This window comes from Gossypium raimondii, chromosome 10, assembly GCF_025698545.1.
Source record: "Gossypium raimondii isolate GPD5lz chromosome 10, ASM2569854v1, whole genome shotgun sequence".
NCBI classification, from domain to species: Eukaryota; Viridiplantae; Streptophyta; class Magnoliopsida; order Malvales; family Malvaceae; genus Gossypium; species Gossypium raimondii.
This window is the reverse complement of record NC_068574.1, coordinates 53079807-53100183: the sequence shown is the minus strand read 5'-3', so window position 1 is coordinate 53100183 and position 20377 is coordinate 53079807. Positions and strand designations below refer to the sequence as shown.

Sequence of the window (20377 nt, the reverse complement as noted above, 5' to 3'; positions counted from 1 at the left end):
CCGTAAAATGATTTCGGGAAAATGTTTTACTTTCTATAAAATAATTCTTGGAAAATATTTTCGGTGTTTGATTGAATCTGTAAAATATTTTCTACTGCTTATGATTTCGAAATATTTTTCAAAAATTGTTTTTACATATATTGATATATATTAATAAATTTTATATTTTAAATTATTTTTACATATATTGCAATGATTTATTTATAATAATACTCAATTATTAAGCCACAATATTAATCGTTATAAATTGAAAAAAAATTAATATCAAATAAATTATTTGTAATTGTGTTAAAAAACAAGTATTGAATAATTAAAAAAACAAGTTACTGGAAAATCGATAAATAGAAGTAATTTTTTACCGGAAATGAAGGAAGGAATGAAGGAGGCGATAGAGAGGAGAGCACGGAATATGTCTTACGGAAATTGAAAAGGTAAGACATTTTCCCTAAAATGTAACCCATTTTCCCTTGTTTTGGAGTTCATTTTCCAAATGGAAAATATTTTCCGCCAATCAAACGCTAGAAAAGTTGGAAATGATTTTCCGGAAAATCAATTCCTTCAATCAAACAGACCCTTCATTTTGAAACAAACTTCAAACTTTTAGTTATGCCCCCGTTGAGTACCAATGTGTCTTACTACTGTGAGTAAAGTTCTGGATCATCCCCGAATCAATACCTCTTTATTTTAAAGATTGTTATTTCTCTTTTTCATATAATATATATCATATAATAAATTATTTCTAATGAATTTTCTCAAATGAAGAAAATAATGAAAAAATAAACATTCATATGTTACATCTAACTGTGAGCAAGTAGGGATTTGAATAGCGACTGTAATGTGGCATCACGGTTGGTATTCAAATTCAGCCGTGATGCATCCGTTACATTCGTAATCATGATAAAAATAACACACTCAAGTATGAGTTTGTGGAACTCTAAAACCAAAAGCAAAAACAAATTGTTTTTGCTAGTGTGGTAGTCCAGTAGTTACCTCCAACCAGGGATAGGATCTTGTTAATTCATATATTGCAAAGCCACCTTCACCTTTCTGCACCCATTGCAAATATAGAAGGATACATAAATTTACAAATCTAAAATATCTATATACTGTTAACTCAAACCTAGAATAAGTCTTCGACTAATTTTGAAAATGTTGGTGGGTTATATTTTATAGGCTGACATCCATATTCAAATATACCTACAACAAACATTCAAAAACATAATATACATACATGTGTGTATATATGCATATGGAATCTACTTACCTTAATATAAAATTATATTATTTTGTATACTTTTATAACTCAGTACATAAAATTTTAATTATGTTTTAAATGTATACTGAAATCTTTAATTTTAATTCAATTATACACATTAAAAAATAAATACATCAATTTATTTCTATCTTGGATAAATATAATTATTTCGTATGTAATATATAAATATAAAATGATATTATATTAATACTTATTTAATAATTTATGAGAATCAAATCAAATAAAAATTTTATATAAACACCGAAGAAAAAATGTGTCACCAACAGGCTGGCAGAAATTGATTAGTGGCAAGACTTTATTTGTGTTTGAAATTTATAATACTTATTTTGATTGAAAAATATCCCCTATGAGTAAAAACATCATGAAAGCCCATGTACTAGTTGTTACCTTCTCTGCTAAAAAAATAGGTAAATTAATCCATGTACATTAAATTGAAGCGTAAATTGATCTTTTCTGTTAAAAATTCCATCCATTTGTACAGTTAAAAATTAGTGTGATTGACAAAATAATTAGACAATTACATATGATGTGTCACGTGTACCTTATGCTAACATACAATGACCAATTTTTAACAACGTAAATGGATAAATTTTTAAAAGAAAGATCAATTTACTCTTTAATCTAATATATAAAAGACTAATTACAATAGCCAATTTATAACGCGTAAAAGATAAATTTTTAATGGAATGACTAATTTATTATTTAATCTAATGTAAAAAACTAATTTACCCATTTTCTGAATAGAGCTCCTAGAGACTTTTACCTCCCATATGCATATTTTAATGCTATCAATAAGATGCCTTCACATTACATTACATGGTTCATATAAATAGTAGCTGCTTTCCTTGGTCTGAATTGAAATCGCCTCTAGTGTTTTTTTTTTTTTTGGGCACATGAAATCGTCTCTAGTTGATGCTTGTGTTCTTTTCACCGTCATGTCTAATTTAAACTAGAAAGGGCATAAAACAAGAATTCCTAATCGTTGCACTACATTGAAATAACAAATGATCCACAACATTGTTACACTAATTTGTTCAACCAGGAGAAGGGAAAAAGAAAGCATTACTTCTTAAGGTCAAAGTATCACGGAAGTCATCAAGACAATTTAGTCCTACCAAAAAAAAAAAAAAAACTAATCAGAGTAAAAAGGTAAAATCATTAACGAAATAAAAGTAAACCCGTTGCTGATGTGCAAGTCAAATGCTGACACCACTTTTAAATGATGTGTGGCATTTGACTCACATTAGCACATTTCTATGGTTTTAACATTAATCTTGTGAATGATTTTCCATTTCTGTTTATGCTTCAAAAGTTTGAGGATTAAATTGGCTAGTTTTGGACTAAATAGCCTCACGGTAGGGACTAAATTATCAGTTTTATTCCCACAATTCATCTACCAAAACATAACCAAACTAATTTTCATATCTTTTAATTCAAAACTCTCATGTTATATTATTTCTTAAAGCTACAACATGGATTTGACTCAATAATTAAACCATGTACTTGTTATTGTCAACAAAAGGAAAATCCAAACTCACTTTGCTTTTGTTTTGACAGGATCCGAACCCGCCTTGCTTTTTCTTGTCTCTTGCTAATCATGAGACTCCATGGGAAGAGGAGCCATACTTCGCTACTTCACTGCTTTCAAATCTACCTTCTTTTTAATAGCATCCCAAAATGCAGGAACAGCCACATCGTCAGGAATTTCTTTGAATGACGGCAGGTAGTTTACATCCACAACGACATGATCGCCAGAACCTTCTTGAATCTGAGTACAGTAAACCGGAATAACCCCCATTAAAACATACCCATCATGATGACTCAAACCTAATAACTTTGGAAATGACCTGAATGCAATGCATAAAATATATATATACTAAAACATGAGATGAGGTGACATGACAAAATCATACAAGTCAGTAAGGTTTGCCAAAGGTATATGCTTTAACAATGGGGCATTGTAATAATAGGTGGGACTACAGGTGAAAATAAGAGAGGTAAAATGGAGTGGAAAGTGTCAAATTTTATATAAAAATATCATGTTAAACATGAAAATGACTCAAAAAGAAAATAACACAAACAGGATGCAGTACATAGATTGCCACAGAAACATCACTACAATCACTATAGAGACATGTTTGCTAAAGGTTACATCACACTATCTCTTGCTTCTTTTTCAACCCAGAGCTTCATTTCAAGATGTCACCAAATTCCCTTGAATACCTCTGTTCAATGTCAATAGTTTCAAAGATCTTTCTCCATTACCAAGTAAAGGCCAAGGTTGTCATTCACCCCAACTCCATCCCATGATTCTCAAAAGTCAGTTTGAGATTATTCGGCATAAGGAAGCAGAAGAAACAAACAGTTGAAGTATCTATGTCACTTGACTCGGATGCAAGTTTTGAATATGGATTTGTATCTAAACACAGGCATCTCTAAATTTTTCTAAGTTTTTTCATATATATAGAATATGTTTAGAGGATTACATCCTCAATGCCCATTTCCGAATATGCATCAAACATAGTAGAAAAATGAAGAGTCTGAACAACATAAAAGTAATTGTGCTACTAGCAGGTGACCAAGGATTTAGTCAGATCCGGACATAGTTTTTATAGTAGACTAAAGCATTCGTCTTTTTTTTCAATTTCTAATCATACAAATATACCTTTCTGCAGTTAACACCATTGCCTTAAATTAGAATGCACTGAAACAGATTCAATAAGAATATGATAGTTTTCACATAAGAAATATGCAGGCAAAGTTTATTCAAGCTACTCACAACAACGTCAAAGCCAAAAATAGTAAGACCCAGCCTCTTCGAAAGCCTCTCAGCAGCCTTGTTTACTAGTGCAAGATCAAGGCATGGATCCCAACCTTCAGAATGCTGGTTTGCGGTGGCAGTAGGTAGAGACTTTAAGCTGCCAAGGGTGCAACCACAGAAAATTTCTATAGAAGAATTCAATTTAAAAGCAAAAGGTTGCATTACAAGGGGAAAAAAAGTGAAAGGAAACAGCGTACCTATCAAAGAGAAGAGGTTTTGATCCATTTTTTTCGGATGATTTTATCAAAACGTCAGCATTAGGCATAGACTTCTTTACTGTGTGGAAAACTCTGTCACCCAGAACATAAAACTTGAACAAAGTGGATGAATGATCAACATATTCCTGCATTCCAAGGCGTTTCCCACTTTAGAGCCAAGATTTCAACTATGAATAGATTGTCAGATTTAAAGTTTACGTAAATGGGTTTCATTGTAGCGCCATAGCTTTTAAAATCTCCCATGGATCATCGATAAAATTAACTGAACTCCCTTTTTTTTCATGTGTGTTGCGGGTTAAAAAATTTAGCACCTTAAATTGAAAGGTCCCTATGGAATAATATAAGACAAGCACAAAGAAATGGAAGAACATGATCTAATAAGCAGAAAAAGGAGCAGCATACAAATTGCAAGGAACTAGTATTAAAACTGAAATTATGAATAATAGTATATATATTTCAAGAGACAAGCCGCAGGATTTAACAATAAAACATGTAACCATCATTTACTTGATGTGAAAAACCTTGAAATATTAGCGGATACTTACCTGAATGACAGCAGGTAGTGGAACATTCAAAACCTTGAAGTCTTCAACTTTAAAGACAATTGCCTGTTAATGACAATAATTAGCTTTTCTGAAGTACAAAATTTTGGTAAAGTTGATGGAAGGCATGACAATCATAGTTTGTTTAAACTGAATCATAGTGTCCAAAATAAGAGTTGCAATAATTTAACAATGCCGCCAAGCAAAGTTGGTACTTGACAAGTTATTTTGTTTTCTCTGAGTATGGATTGATATTAGACAATTTATCATCTTCTTGTGCTTGTAGTAATATAATGCGAGTCTATAAAACAGAATACCAATCATTCATTCAAATAAAGATAATTTAACATGTTTCAGAAATACCTAAGTTGCATTACAGGAATTACCGAAGGGAAAAAATATAGGGCTGTAGTGTTAGAAAATAATTTCCATTTCCCAATTCCATTTACACCTTAAATAAGACCAAACATATAATTTATAGGATAAAGCAAAGTACTATAAATGTAATTAAAAATGAGAAAACCATTCGTAATAAGCCCAATTTTACAGCAAAGGGAAACAAAGATTTCAAATCTATCATCCTTATTTCATTGATTATCAATAATGTGAAATAGAGATGGAGAAATGGAAAAGAATTTTCTAAAACTACACTGGTGCTTAATTTCTTGACCAAATAAACCAAAAATATAAATCATTTTACCAAGCTTATAGAAGATATGGTATTAAATAAACACAACTATGCTGCCACTGCAAGGAAAGATCTTGTTGTTGTTTTAATGATATAATTATGTAATCCATATCTTGAAGACTAAGGCAATTTATCATCCTGTCTTCTCCCTATTATGCTGCTTTAAGAGAACTACCACCATTGCTATTAAGTGGTAACAGGTTATACACAGATGAGAAGATATAACAGCAATGCTTCTTTGCTTTAGACAAAGATAAACTTCTCAACATTAAGATCTTATATCTACATTTCCAACTTAAAGAACACAACACTATGACCAGAAAGTGGGAATAAAGAGAGGAATACTGTAAGGCTTCACCAAGCAGATAATGTTTTATGCTGACATGAAATGGAAATAGTCAGAAAAGAACATTTTGACTAAAGCAACAAGAACTCAGGGAAAGAAAGTAGCATTTGTAACAAATGTAAGAAAAAAAATTAACGGAAATCTAGGTTTCTCTTATGTGTTTCCTCCGCAATAAGATAATCCAAACTCATGGTACAAGAAGGGATTTGTATTTAAGGAATTATTTACCATACTGTGAGCGTCAGCTACACCACAAGCAACCTGCGGTTTCACTATACTTGGAAGAGACAGTGTTGCATCATGCAGTCTTTGTACCAAATCAGGTTCATCAAAACTGTTAACCTGAATATTTTAGTGGAAAACATGCAAAAAGACCGTTAAACTCAGGGAGAAACATATGAAGATCATAAAACATAATTGTTTAATTGTTCTTGAACAACAGACAAAAGGTAGGGTGAGAGCACTTGCAGCCTTTTACTTTTTCCCCCTTGTTTTGAGGGAAAAACAGGAGGGGTGGGGGGAAGGTTGGACTTGATCGTTTAAAGTACATGTATTTCTAGGAAAACAAAGGTTATCCATGAACCTCAATTATTTTTCTAATGAAAAAGTATCATCATAATTCAGCCATTGTCATGCACCAAAATAAAATCTAACTGCCCAATAAATTAATAAAATGAATTTCACGAGAAACTAGGACCACAACCTAAGATTGTCATCACAGAGGCCCCTCCATAATCTGGCTTAGACATTTATTCAAGTGTGTGCAACAACAACAATATTATCTCAACAACCAAGTCTCCATTAGGGAAAACATTTTGACAAGTTTATTGCATAAAGTAACCTAGTTGCAGTACACCAAAATCAAGAAGAAACCCCAAACTCCTATCATTTATATATCCCATTTCAATTTCCTTATCATAAAACATTTTGACAAGTTTATTGCATAAAGTAATACTAGTAGTTTTCCATGCCCTGCAAAACAAGTATATAATATATATGTTCAGGTAAAAGACCTTGAGAAAGTGAGGAGCCCTGACTTTGCAGCGTCCCCCTACATTAAGATCCTCTAGCCCAAGTAAAAGTTGTTGGATCTTTAACCGATCAAGTACAGGGTAAATACTATTAAGTGGATCAACTTCGAAGCAGTCATTGTGATTTTCAATATGCCTGTAATGCATCAGCACTATTTAAAAAGCAGTTCTATGAGTATCACATCATCAAACTAAAATTATTCGAGGACTACGAACTAAGTTAACATTTTTCTTATATAAATACGCAAGATTAAGATTATAGTACTTTTCCAAACACAAATGTCCAACGATAAGAAAGCTGAAAAGCTTTATATATTATTCAGTTACGTGTGAGTGCATAGGTGCATGCATAAGATGGATAAATTGGAGTTAAAAGTTACCTTTGCAGTTCTTGCATTCCTTTCGTGTAACCAATCTGGTAGGAAGATTCTGAGGAGCTATTTAATTCAATGGACACAATTTCATCAGTTGCTTTATGGAGAATCACATCAACCTCTTCTAACTGTTTTGATATAGGAAGTTCAAAAGTTAAGGGCAAAAACATCAACCCATTCGGAGTTGGACAAATTGGAAAGGCACCCCTCTACAAAATACACCAAAAATGAGCTTTGGTTGGTCAATAATCACACAATTAACTTCAAAAATACATAACTTGAGTAGGTTTCTAGCAAATATAAAAGGATAGGAAAAATCATAACTTATAGGTTTGTACTTATTTTTAGTACAACTTTTCCCCCCAAAGAGAACAGAATAATTTCATTTTCCATCAAAGGGCTAACCTTGGCGAAATCTTCCTCGCGAGAAGGCTTCATAATGTAACCAACCGTCACAAGATCATTGCTTATTGCCTGAGAAAAATGTGAAAGAAGTCATGAAAGGTTGTTTTCTTTCGAGGTACCTAAAGCTTGTTTAAAAGTAAATTTATTTCTAGGCCAATCCTTACTATTTGTGATTTTCTAGAGACAAACCTATATTTATTATAAATATATACCATTTACATTACTTTATTTTTTTTGGTTCTTCATAATTATCCCAATGACATTTGAAGTTTTTAGGTGGCTAGAGAATACAAAGACCCAAGGATTTGGCAGCTCGTTAAGATTCAAACGAGTAAAAGAGATGAATAGAAAAGAGTGATGAGAGGTGACCTTTTTATTTAGGTGGCAAATAGTCAAAGGCAGCTCTTCCAATTTCTCCATATAAATCCTGTTTGAATTGTGGAATGCACTGGTAACTTCATCATCTGGGGAAAAAAGGGAGCAATTTTGACCAAGCAAAAAGCATGAATTTGGGTCAAGCTGAAGAAGCCGCTCTCTTCAACACAAGAGACATTGATAAACACTAGTAGGATCTCTAGAACGTAGGTTTATACATAATTGCAGAGGAAAAACCAACAGAACCTTTTTGATGATTATAAATTATCTAGGAATGAAAAGATTAAACAGCACTCACCAAGAGCAATTGAGAAGTATGTGCAGGTTATTTTGGGAGAGGCATCATGGTTAGGAAGGAGATACAAAATGGTGCCTGAGATATGAGACCAAGTTTGGGCAATCTCACGAGATGCAATGTCCGGGGAAGATGCCGTCAAAGGAAGGCATTCAAAAGAGTGTAGCTTAGCCATTGTCTGCAGGAGATTAACCTAAGAAAAAAAAACATATTCGATGATTAATTCTGTGCAAATATTATTATGTTCGATAGAGATGATCAATGTTACACAGGCTCAGGGTTCTTCCTAGATAGAAGCATCTAATAGCGGCATGTTATAAAGACTCAAGGAAGTATGGATATGAGTATATGTTCGATATGGCTATTAAATTTTTTTTCTCTAAATTTTTCCAAATCCTTGGAATACCATACTACAATATCCATCCATGTCCAAATATGTTGTTCCCAACATGAATGCTGAACACAAGATCTATAATCTATCATATATATAAAAACATGAGTTTGAAAAAATTTTGAATTTTTTCCATCATATTACTAAATTGACATCTAAATATAATTATATTTTAATTTAAAATAATTAATTAAGACTTAAATAATTTTTATAATATATATAATGATATTCGTCGATTAATTTTAATATGGAGGATTCTTTTAAGTTTGTCAAATTTAGTCTCTTTCATTGATCAAACAAAACTATCGAGTTTTGATTTGAATAGAATTTTAAAGGTAATATAGATAAAATATTAGAGTTACATATCAATTAAAAATTAAGTTTAGCTCTATAAATAGCATCCAATAGTTAGTCATATTCAATCAAAGGATCCAAAAGAATGGAGCATTAAATCAAATCATGAGGTTCTTGAAGAGGCAATATCAAATCATATTCGAACAATAATGACACTAGAAAGATGAAACGTTATTTTAATTGATTATGAGAATTATGATATTGTTTTTAATTGATGATGAGAATTATGGAATTGTTTTTTTAAGTTGTTTATACTATATGAAGCAATCACTCTTAAAATCGTTCTTTTATTTATTTAGGTTTATTTGAAAAAAGGGTTAAATTTCAACAATTAATTTTAATCATTATTATTGTATGTGTTTATTAATTTAATGTAAATATATTTTTGTAATTATCATGAACTAATATTATAATTTTTGCATGTATTCAATGTTTAGTTTATCTTTCTTAGTTAATATTGATTTTATAATAAATATGAACTGTCATTTATTTCTTATACTACTATTAAAGAACAACTTCTTTAATTCATTAAACAGTTTTTATAATTTTGTTTCTTTGAATTATATGGAAAAAAATACATGAATAAGCAAATAAATATAATTTTATTATTACTATTTTCTTGCATCTTTAATTTTTTGTTTTGGAGCTCAAAGCGGATGAAGGAAGAAATTGTGTTACGCGTTATAATACTACAATAATTTTGGGCTGCAAAATCCTTTTCTTTTTCTTTTTTTTTGTTTTTGGTGAAAACTGCTTAAACTAAATACTCATACCTATACTTTAACATTTTAAAAGCCATACTCTTTACAAACCCATAATAAGTGTTAAAGTAATCATCTTAAATTACATTTTCATTATAAATTAAATTATTAAATTTAATCAATAATAAATATCTTATTATTTTAATTATTTCTATTTAAATCGATATTAATTCTATCATCAAAGGACAAAAACATAAAAAGGATACATACACAAAATATGCAGTGTCCAAAGAGGGTGGTACTACATGACAAACATATATGAAACATTTATTTTATAATGAAAATAACATTATTATTTAATATATTGATAAAACCATTAATTTATTCATTGATTTTGTAGAGATTAAAAAATTAAGATTGAAGAATAAAAAGTATAAATTTGCAGAATGTCCATATTTCAAACATTGTATAGATATATTTTTTAATATTGTACAATTATTTTATTATGATTTAAAAGTCTTTTGTTTTTTAATATTATATATCAATTATTTTTATAAACAACACAAACATGCAACTGGAATGCTGCCATAAGAAAAAGAAAAAGAACAAAGTAATATCTTCAGGTTTCATTTCACTTACTTGCTCAGCTGAAACAGGCAACACATAGGAAATGGCCTGCAATTAAGAGAGAGGAAAGCAATGGGGAATGCAAATCGAATCAAAACAAACAAGGTCAAAAAATAGAAAAGCATGAATTTATAAAATTAATTTATACCGTTTGAATATTGGAAAATAGGAGCTTGCGGAGCAAGGAAAGAGTTCCGTTGCTCTTGAAATTCTCGGGTTGTATGGTCCCATATTGAAGCAACGCATGGTCTACGATCACTCCCCTCACAGCTTCACCCATTAGCATAAAATTAAAACAAAATAATTACGTTCTCACAAAAAGATTAACACATTGCAGCAGCCATTGGTGTTGTCCCACAGTTGGGCTCCTTCAACCAAATCTCTTCTATATCATCGTTATCGGAATCTGAATGTCAGTGAGCAATCCATCACCATTCGACCTAAATAAGGAAAAAAAAGCCGAAAACTGGACATAATCTTAGCTCGTTCGATCAGTTTAATTGTTCTCCCTTAGCTTAAGCTTTAAGCCTGCAGCAAAGTAGATACTGATAAAAAAATTTAATTGTATGATATTCCTTTTTCAAGGGATTCGAATAGCTAAACGTTGAAATCGCGGTGTGAATAAATTTCGCGTCAATAGCGGCGGGTAACGGCCGCGAAATAACGCCGTGACGGGGAATAGCTGCAAAATGGGTCCGCTATACCCGTTTTCACCGATTTTTTTAAAAAAGAAGAAGAAAATTGTCAAAGTTACTGATACTGAGTTCAGTAGGCAGGGTAATAGTTGCAGGCTTTAGAAAAGGAAAAAGAAAAATTCTCAATTTCTCAAATCTCAAATCCAGCCAAAAACCAAGCAACCCATCATTCTCTCATCTAAAATACGCATCAAGAGTCGAGAAATTGCTTAAATTTTCAAGTACCTATTTTCACTTGAGTCTTTCTTGATCTTTGTTTTGTTTCTCCATTTTTTATGCTGGCATGAGGAGGAGAAGAAAGGACTAAGCAAGGATTAAAATTTAGATCTTAGATTCATAAGATTTTTATGGGAGAAAGTTTTAGGGAATAGGAACTTTTTGGGTTAAAAAATAAAATTCTCTTAACATCCTGTTTGGGAAAGAAGGAAAGAAAGAAACAAAACAATTGCTAGGGAAGGTTATAATTTGTGAATCTTGATGGTGACGGGCCATGAGATTGTTTTTATGGGTTCGGCCTGAGTTTGGGGATTTGGGTATTTGAGTGGGCATGCGTGGGTGGCTGATGGTATTTGGACTTTAATTATTGAGTAGATTTTGTGTTTATAACATAATTTTAATCTAATATTTTTATGGTTTATTTGATTATTAGTTATATTTGTTAATTATTTTAATGGATTATTTGATGATTAATTATATTTGTTAATTATTTTGGTTGGTTATTGGAGGCTAAATTGTTGTAATTTGCTAAAATAATAGTTTTGAAAATAGGTCTTTTTTTTAATTAGAAAAATAAGTCGATTTTAGTATCCTTTTATGTTTATTGTTTTATATTTTCTTATTGAATAATTTTAGTTTCATGCTTCTTTTTTTTTATAAAAATTTCAACTCTCATATTTTTCTTAAACTTTAATTTCGTGGTTGCTTTGTTTTTCACTTTTATGTACATTTCTTTTGCTTTTAGCATGAAAAATTAAACCTAAAAAGAGGTTGGTTGATGAATATGTGGGTAGACTAAAATTTTGAGACAAATGACTAAATTGTAATAAATTGAATCAAATCGAACAGACCAAAAAACTTAGAAAGTGACACCCCTAAAAGAATATTGAGGCAGGTAAAATCAAAATGTAATCTTATTGTGCACTCATTCATTAGTCCTGGATTAACCGGTGAGATCAGAAGATAAATCAGAGGTAATTCGTCCAAGTTGGTAAATTTGAGACCAGAAGATAAAATTGAACCACTTAGTAATTTACACAATTTAAGTCTCTTATTCAGAGATCGGTGAACCATATCGGAATCAACCAACCACCATTAGTTATTTATTGGGCAGTCCCTTAGTTCCACATTATTTGCAATTTAGTCCTTAGAGTAGCATATTTATTTTTCTTCTAATATTTTATTGTTATGAATTGTCGTACTGTAAAATTGTATTAGTAGCTGCTTAGACTCTATCGTGTATGCTAGTTATCGCTCAATCGTCATCTCCTTTGGGGTCGATCATTTGAATACTCATTTGTTCAGTTATAACACTATAAATATTACGACTGACCAATACACTTGCAATAAAATCGGACTTTAATTTTTTGTTATAAATTCATTGTTTTAATGCCCACATGCGAAGCCGGCCATGTAGCATGCTTTGAATTATATTATTTCCTTTACTAAGAGAAAAAATTACATGATAAAAGTTAACCTTATTTATTATGGTATAATAACTTATTTAACCATCAAATTTTACAAAAAAAAAAGTTATTTTATTTCTTCATCTATTTTTTTTGTTTATTTTAATTGTTAACCTTTCATTGTTTGTCAAATCACTCTAAAATAGATGGAAAAATAACTTCTATTAACTTTATGGATGTATGCATGTGATAGCACATGTTTATCTCACTTAGCAATTAATTAAATTTAAAAAATAAAAATAATATTTTGCTTATGTGACATCTACATGTATGTCAAGTTAGCAAAATTAATAAGAGTTAATTTTTATTCATTTTAGAGTATTTTAATAAATAATATAAATTTAAAGATTGAAAGAAAAAATTAATTAATTAAAATATTTTTTAAGTTAAAAGGGTGAAACGAGTAGTTTTGTATTATTTGATGAACTACTCCATCTACAATAACATCAAAATCTCTAAGTATGAATTTTGAGTGGATAAAATGCAGTGCATTTAATTTATAATATGGTTCACTATTATTTTTATATTAATCATAAATAAAAACACTGCATATTCAAACTGAACTGAATAAGATTACCAACCAAACGACGCCTTTCTCTTTATGTAAATAGTTAAATTAGTTCTAATTGGTTGCCCTTTTCTAGAATTGTGATAAGTGATAACATTCTAGATAGTTCTACTGAGAACCAGACGGGAAACGGGACAAATGAAATGATTACAGAATAAGGAGATCCAACGGTTCAGATTAAACAACCTTAGGTTTGGAGAATTTATAATCGGAAACGCAGATAGCATTTTTCAGTAGTGCACTGCATAAACCTCCACAAAAACCTAAAAGGTAAAGTACTCTGTTTCCTTTATCCTCTCCTACCCATCAGCCGCCGAAAGCTTTCCATCCTCACGGTGGTCCGCTCCTTCATCCGGCGACATCCTACTTCCTCCCCATGCTCGTCATTGCAAAACCTCACTCACTTACGTTGGCTCGTCCGTACCCCCGGCCACTATCTACCTCCACTTTAACGTCGCTCTCTGTTCTACACTTTGTTTACTTCTCTCTTTCCCTCTTCCTTCCGTCATCTTCGTTGCTCGTTCTTCCGTCTTTGCTGCTTTTTACTCCCTTCACCGGCCTCTCTCTCGTTTTATTTTATCTTTGTTTATCTTTTATTCGTTTTCGGTACTAATTTACTTCTTTTTTTTTTCAGAAGTTTGCTTCGAATTTGAGCAAATTTAAGGTATTTATTCCTATGTTTCCCTAACTAGTTTTCTTAAAAAAATCTCGAATTGTTTAAATATTTTTATGGTTATATTTTAGCTGTATATTTTAACTATTATTTTTGAGTTTTAGAAAATGAAAATATTAGAAAAATCCTTCGTTTATATTTGAACTTTGTTAAAACCTGAGATGCTTTAAAAATTATTGGTTTTACCTGTGAATTTTACCTTCATTTGTTTTTTTACTGTGTTTTAGTTGTAGAAATTAAAATATTTGAAAAAAATTGCTTATTAATCAATTTACATTTGAGGTAACCTTGATTCTAAAACTATGGTTTTGAATATTTTTCAGCTTATTAAGAGAGTAAGATGGCATCCACTTTCACAGCCATGTCATCAGTTGGCTCATTCGTTGCACCTAATGGTCTGGTCATGGATAAGAAGCTTTCATCTTCTTCCAACAGATTGTCATCTTTAGCATCCATTTCTTCATCTTCATTTGTTAGTAGACGAAATGTTGTTCTTAGAAGATCTCGTCTGCCCAAGATTTCTGCAGCAAAAGAGCTACATTTCAATAAGGATGGGTCAGCCATAAAGAGATTACAAGTGAGTCTTTGTTTCAAATGCTAAAAAGTTGCCTAACTGGTTAAGTATTCAACTGAACTTCACAGCCTTTATATGTTTGCTCTAGCTTACTTCATGTTCTTTTGTTGTAGACTGGTGTGAACAAGCTTGCTGATTTGGTTGGAGTCACTCTTGGACCAAAAGGCAGGAATGTCGTTCTAGAGAGCAAATATGGCTCTCCCAAAATCGTTAATGATGGTGTGACAGTGGCTAAGGAGGTATAATGCGTTTGCTCTAACCATTTTTTGAAGTTGAAAGCTTGATCAAAAGTTTTAAGAATTTTCATTGATTGAATGATGTGTCTGTACCAATTTTAAGGTTGAGTTGGAGGACCCAGTTGAGAACATTGGGGCTAAGTTAGTAAGACAGGCAGCTGCTAAAACTAATGACTTGGCTGGTGATGGAACGACAACTTCCGTTGTTCTTGCGCAAGGTTTGATTGCTGAAGGTGTCAAGGTTCGTTCATTTATCTTCATATAATTATGTTTGGGGTACATGAGAGAACTTTAACATTTACATGCTATTTGTGTTTAATTGCTGAGAGCTATTGTAATTCAGGTGGTGGCAGCCGGTGCAAATCCTGTCTTAATCACTAGGGGCATTGAGAAGACCACAAGGGCTTTAGTATCTGAGCTTAAGGCTATTTCAAAAGAGGTAATCTTAATGCTCACCTCCTTTCATGTTTTCTGTATTTTACTATTTGAAGGGAATATAATTAGTGTGCTGTGGGGTTTAGGTTGAAGACAGTGAACTTGCTGATGTTGCTGCTGTTAGTGCCGGGAACAACAATGAAGTAGGAAATATGATTGCCGAGGCCATGAGTAAAGTTGGTCGAAAGGGTGTAGTTACCCTTGAGGAGGGAAAAAGTGCTGAGAATAGTCTATATGTTGTTGAAGGGATGCAATTTGACCGTGGTTATATCTCACCTTACTTTGTCACTGATAGTGAGAAAATGGCAGTAGAATATGAGAACTGCAAGGTACATTTTATAATCATGAGATTGACATTTTTTTCTTGTTAACATTGAACTTTCCCGTATTGCATGTTGACAATTGCATATGCATTTTGATTGCAGTTGCTGCTGGTTGATAAAAAAATTACCAATGCAAGAGATCTTATCAACATCCTGGAAGATGCCATTAGGAGCGGATACCCAATTTTGATAATTGCTGAAGACATTGAACAGGAAGCTTTAGCAACTCTGGTTGTGAACAAACTTAGGGGTGCTTTGAAGATTGCTGCTCTCAAAGCTCCCGGCTTCGGAGAACGCAAGAGTCAGTATCTGGATGACATTGCTATCCTTACTGGAGGTTTGTATAGTTCTGTATTTTTCATGTGTTTATATTGTTCCCAAAACTCAATTTGCTTGTGTTCTAATTATTGAGAGATTTCTACCATTTGCGTACAGGTACTGTTATTAGAGATGAGGTTGGGCTTTCCTTGGACAAAGCTAGCAAAGAAGTCTTGGGTCATGCCTCTAAAGTGGTGCTTACCAAGGATACAACCACCATCGTGGGTGATGGAAGCACCCAGGAAGCAGTGAATAAACGAGTTGTACAGATTAAAAATCTCATTGAGGTTGTCTTTCAAGTTTGTGCTAATTGTGGTTACCAGGCTTTCTTGCAGGCTTACAATGTCTAACTTATTATTACTTTAATGCAGGCTGCAGAACAGGATTATGAGAAGGAAAAACTTAACGAAAGGATTGCTAAATTATCTGGTGGTGTGGCAGTGATACAGGTAACCACTAGTTTGTTGAAGGGACATTCTATGTAGTTTATCCATATGGAATTTGTTTTAAGAAATTTTATATTATTTCTATCCAATTTTTAATGTGATGTTCTTTTGAAAATTTAAAGGTTGGAGCTCAAACTGAAACAGAGCTTAAAGAAAAGAAATTGAGAGTAGAAGATGCTCTTAATGCAACTAAGGTAATATATAGATCTTAAATCTTGTCTTGATGATTGTTTTGTAATTATTGCCCTTCAATACCATAAAAAACTGCATGTTTTGGGATATTTATCAGGCAGCAGTTGAGGAAGGTATTGTTGTCGGTGGTGGATGTACTTTGCTAAGACTTGCTTCTAAGGTGGATGCTATCAAGGATTCACTTGATAATGATGAAGAAAAGGTAAATCGTTTTGATAACTTAAAAAAATCTTAAAACTTCAGAATGTTTTTTGTTGAAATATTTGGCTGTAGATAAAGTTCGTAAACCCTAAATATCTTGATTTACTATAGGTTGGAGCAGATATTGTTAAAAGAGCTTTGAGTTACCCTCTAAAATTGATAGCTAAAAATGCTGGTGTAAATGGAAGTGTGGTGAGCGAGAAGGTACGCGATATGATGTTTCAAGTTACCATGACCAGTACTCTGCTTTCTACGCAGTGATAACAATTGTGGTTTTCCTTCTGTTATTTAATTATTTGCAGGTGCTCTCCAATGATAACCCTAGGTATGGATTCAATGCTGCCACTGGAAATTATGAGGATCTTATGTCTGCAGGAATTATTGATCCAACCAAGGTTAGTTCCCTTGTTAAGTGCTTGACTCCATTTTAATTGAATGCTCGCTTGCCAAATAGCTTTTTCCCTAGTTTACAATTTTAACCCGAAGTGTTTTTAAAACTTGTGGGACTCAAATAAAATTAGTATATCCATGAATTGCAAGAATATTCGGTAGAAAGGAAGCCTAGGGGGAATTGAGGGAAAGGATTTTGTGTTAAAATCCCAGTTTTTGATGATTGTATTTTTCTTGATATAGGTGGTCAGATGTTGCTTGGAGCATGCAGCATCAGTGGCCAAGACATTCTTGATGTCCGATTGTGTGGTTGTGGAAATAAAGGAACCCGAGCCCGTGCCTGCTGGGAACCCCATGGATAATTCAGGTTTGCACTTCTGAATCTAACATGATTAGTAATGGAACACTTTCTTGTTCTTTATATTTTGCATGCTAATATGTCGGGTTCGTTGGTTATGTCAGGATACGGCTACTAAAGCAGATGTTGAAGGGAAACCGAATAAGGTATTTAATCTCCATGGTAGCAACGATGAAACCTGTTTAGAGTAGAATGCTTATTTTCGTTGTTGATTAATTATTGAAAAATCCTTAAGATCCCGGTGTTATATAAGATTTGCATTTTGCAGTTCAATGTAACAATTTTGAACATCATTTTTCAGTGAGAGGAAGAAAGTTGGTATTTACTGTTTGCTGTTTTTGATTGGTAGAAATTTCAACTGAAATTTATTTAAATTGTCGTAATAAATTGAATTTTAACCCATTATTTATAATTTTTATAAAGAAAGATGTATGTTTAAAAGAAAAATTACGTGAAAATAAAATTAATTTCATGGGGAGTAACAAAAAATCGTAAACGACGAAGAAAAATTACGAGGAACATCAAATGTGGAACACGAAAGAACGATAAAATCAAAGGAGCAACTGGCCAAAAAAAAGGGCAATCTACCAGAAAAAGTTTTTTTTTTTAAATTTACTGAAATGGGCTGGTTTTTTAATTATTTATCGGAACGGGTCATTTTTCTTGAAATCGTTGTCACGTAAGCGCGATGTTAGGGTACGTGAAAATCATCGCGTCCATGTCAGCAGGTCACGTTGACGTGGCCGCGATAACACGCGCGCGTGAACAGTTCCCCAATAGTCAAAAATTTGACCGTTGCCCCCGCCAACGGTCACAATTTTTTTTACTATAAAACCCCTATCCCTTATTTTTTTACAAACAAATCTCATCTCAGTTTCATTTAAAAATTCTCTCAAATTCTTTCAAAAACTCTCTCAAATTCTTTCAAAAATTCTCTCAATTTTCTTCCAAAATTCTCTAACCGAGTGTCAGCCAGGGGTCGTGTATACATTTCGAACATTGGATGGAAGTACATCAGTTGGCGACATAAATTGTACATATAACTCAATATAAGTTGCTCCGCTAGCAAGATGAGTCTGCACCATTGCCTCCAAGCTACAAGCACCTTTTATGTCGAACGAGTCATATGTCACCGGATCAACAGAAGAACAAAATCGATACGTGATTGACAGAACTTTCATTGGCGTCGTTCCGAAGATTTTACGCCTAATTCTTTTACGAAGTTCTGTCAAATCTATGTTTTGGCTAAATGACAGTCACATCCTATTCTCCGACAAAAAAACAACACCATTCTCGGTGTGGCAAACCTCACCATCGTAGTAAATAACAGCACTAATACGTTCACTCATTTTGAAATTCTAACTTTCTTAGCCTCTCTAAAATGTTTCTGCTATGATTTATGCATTCTAAGAACATTTTCTACCTAATTTATAGCCTTAGCCCAAACTTGCTATTGTAGCAAAATCGCGTCCACGAGGGCACGATTTGACACTATTTACTCAGAAATGTCAAAAAATAATTATTTCCTACATGACCAACTGTAGCGAAATCGCGTCCACGAGGGCGCGATTTCATAATTTCTTCTCATATAGCATCCTGGTATCAGCGATTTATACTATTTGCTCAGAAAACGTCAAAAAAAATAATTTCTTATATGACCAAATGTGCTGAAATCGCGTCCACGAAGGCATGATTTCACAATTTCTTCTCTGATAGCATCCTGGTAGAAGCGATTTTATACTATTTGACCAGAAACGTCAATTCGAAATAATTTTTTTCGGGACCCTTAAACCCTAAAACTCAAAAAACCCAATGTAAAATCAACGTCAAAATCGCGTCCCCGGAAACGCGCTATGTGACAGATCATCTCGTCCACGTCAGCGCGACCTGCTGACGTGGAAGGAAATCGTGTCCTTGAGGGAGCGATTTCCTTACACGTCAGCAGGTTGCGCTGACGTGGACGCGATGATCTATCACGTACCCTGACATCGCGCTTACGTGGCAGCGATTTTGGAGAAAATGGCTCATTCCGGTAAATAATTAAAAATCGGCCCATTTCAGTAAATTTAAAAAAAATGATTTTTTTTAGTAAAATGGCCCAAAAAAAAATAAAAATAAAAACAAAGGAGCAGGTTAATGGAAGCGAAATCACTAAAGCAGTATATTGTCGGGGAACTACATTACCCCATCTTTCTCCTTTATCTCAGCGTGGGGAACGAATAAGCACATTTTCATTGCCGATAAACATACTAGGAAACAGGGTTCGTGAATCATGCATCAAACAGTAATGATGGCAGACACTAGCATTTTTCTTCTGCAGGGAGAAAGATGAAGAATATAAGGCTGTACATGAGTTGGGCCATTCGCACCTTGTGCTTTAAATGTCCTGATTCATTTCATCAGATTTGGCAGTTTGGTTTTATTGTTTGTATGGTATACTGTATATAAAAATATTAAATTTTATATCAATATTTATTATTTGTTACATATTAAATCTAGATTTGATTTAGCTCTACTCGGCCAAACTATGAATAGATCCACCCCCACTAACTGTGAAAGTGGAACCTCGTTGGACACAAAAGGACCTAGTCCTCACAATTTTGGAATATTTTATCATGTTTTTCACATCTTTTTAATGTAGTCCTCAGAATTTTTATAAATTCTAATCATAACTTTTCTCAAAAAAAAAAATTATTTGAACACTAAAATTTTGAAATCTCTCGTTAATTCTTTCAAAATTTTAATTAAATCTTTGAAATTTTTGTTGAAAATCATAATTAAACTCTTAAACAGATTGAAAAATCTAATGACATGTTTGGCCACTGCTCCTTACTTTAGCCTT

The 20377-nt window shown here is 32.6% G+C and overlaps 2 protein-coding genes across 10 annotated transcripts; one reads left to right on the top strand and one right to left on the bottom strand.

Moving 5' to 3' along the window:
• Positions 1–791: 791 nt before the first annotated feature.
• Positions 792–11578, bottom strand: LOC105776885 (inositol 1,3,4-trisphosphate 5/6-kinase 4). Of its 8 annotated transcripts, XR_008189994.1 has the most exons (15): positions 11365–11578; positions 10593–10972; positions 10457–10492; positions 8375–8564; positions 8071–8165; positions 7702–7770; positions 7303–7505; positions 6905–7058; positions 6120–6233; positions 4861–4923; positions 4295–4440; positions 4056–4194; positions 2815–3044; positions 2343–2387; positions 792–1047 (listed from the first exon to the last, which is right to left on the bottom strand). XR_008189994.1 is itself a non-coding variant. In XM_012599829.2 (13 exons), exons 2-13 carry the CDS (start codon positions 10728–10730, stop codon positions 2907–2909), a joined length of 1485 nt encoding a protein of 494 aa, XP_012455283.1. In that variant the 5' UTR covers positions 10731–10972; positions 11365–11578; the 3' UTR covers positions 2671–2906. The 8 variants fall into 8 exon arrangements, 1 of the variants encoding a protein (XP_012455283.1); XR_008189997.1 differs by lacking the exon at positions 2343–2387; XR_008189993.1 differs by lacking the exon at positions 792–1047 and having other exon boundaries at positions 2238–2387; positions 10593–10989.
• A 1952-nt stretch (positions 11579–13530) lies between these two features.
• Positions 13531–17860, top strand: LOC105776172 (chaperonin 60 subunit beta 2, chloroplastic). Of its 2 annotated transcripts, none has more exons than XM_012598687.2 (16): positions 13531–13659; positions 14024–14053; positions 14386–14639; positions 14750–14875; positions 14976–15113; positions 15216–15311; positions 15394–15636; positions 15733–15967; positions 16066–16235; positions 16320–16397; positions 16517–16588; positions 16684–16788; positions 16899–16991; positions 17090–17182; positions 17421–17544; positions 17640–17860. In XM_012598687.2, exons 3-16 carry the CDS (start codon positions 14403–14405, stop codon positions 17651–17653), a joined length of 1824 nt encoding a protein of 607 aa, XP_012454141.1. In that variant the 5' UTR covers positions 13531–13659; positions 14024–14053; positions 14386–14402; the 3' UTR covers positions 17654–17860. The 2 variants fall into 2 exon arrangements, with proteins under 2 accessions (XP_012454141.1, XP_012454143.1); XM_012598689.2 differs by lacking the exon at positions 13531–13659 and adding an exon at positions 13710–13842.
• The last annotated feature ends 2517 nt before the right edge of the window (positions 17861–20377 follow it).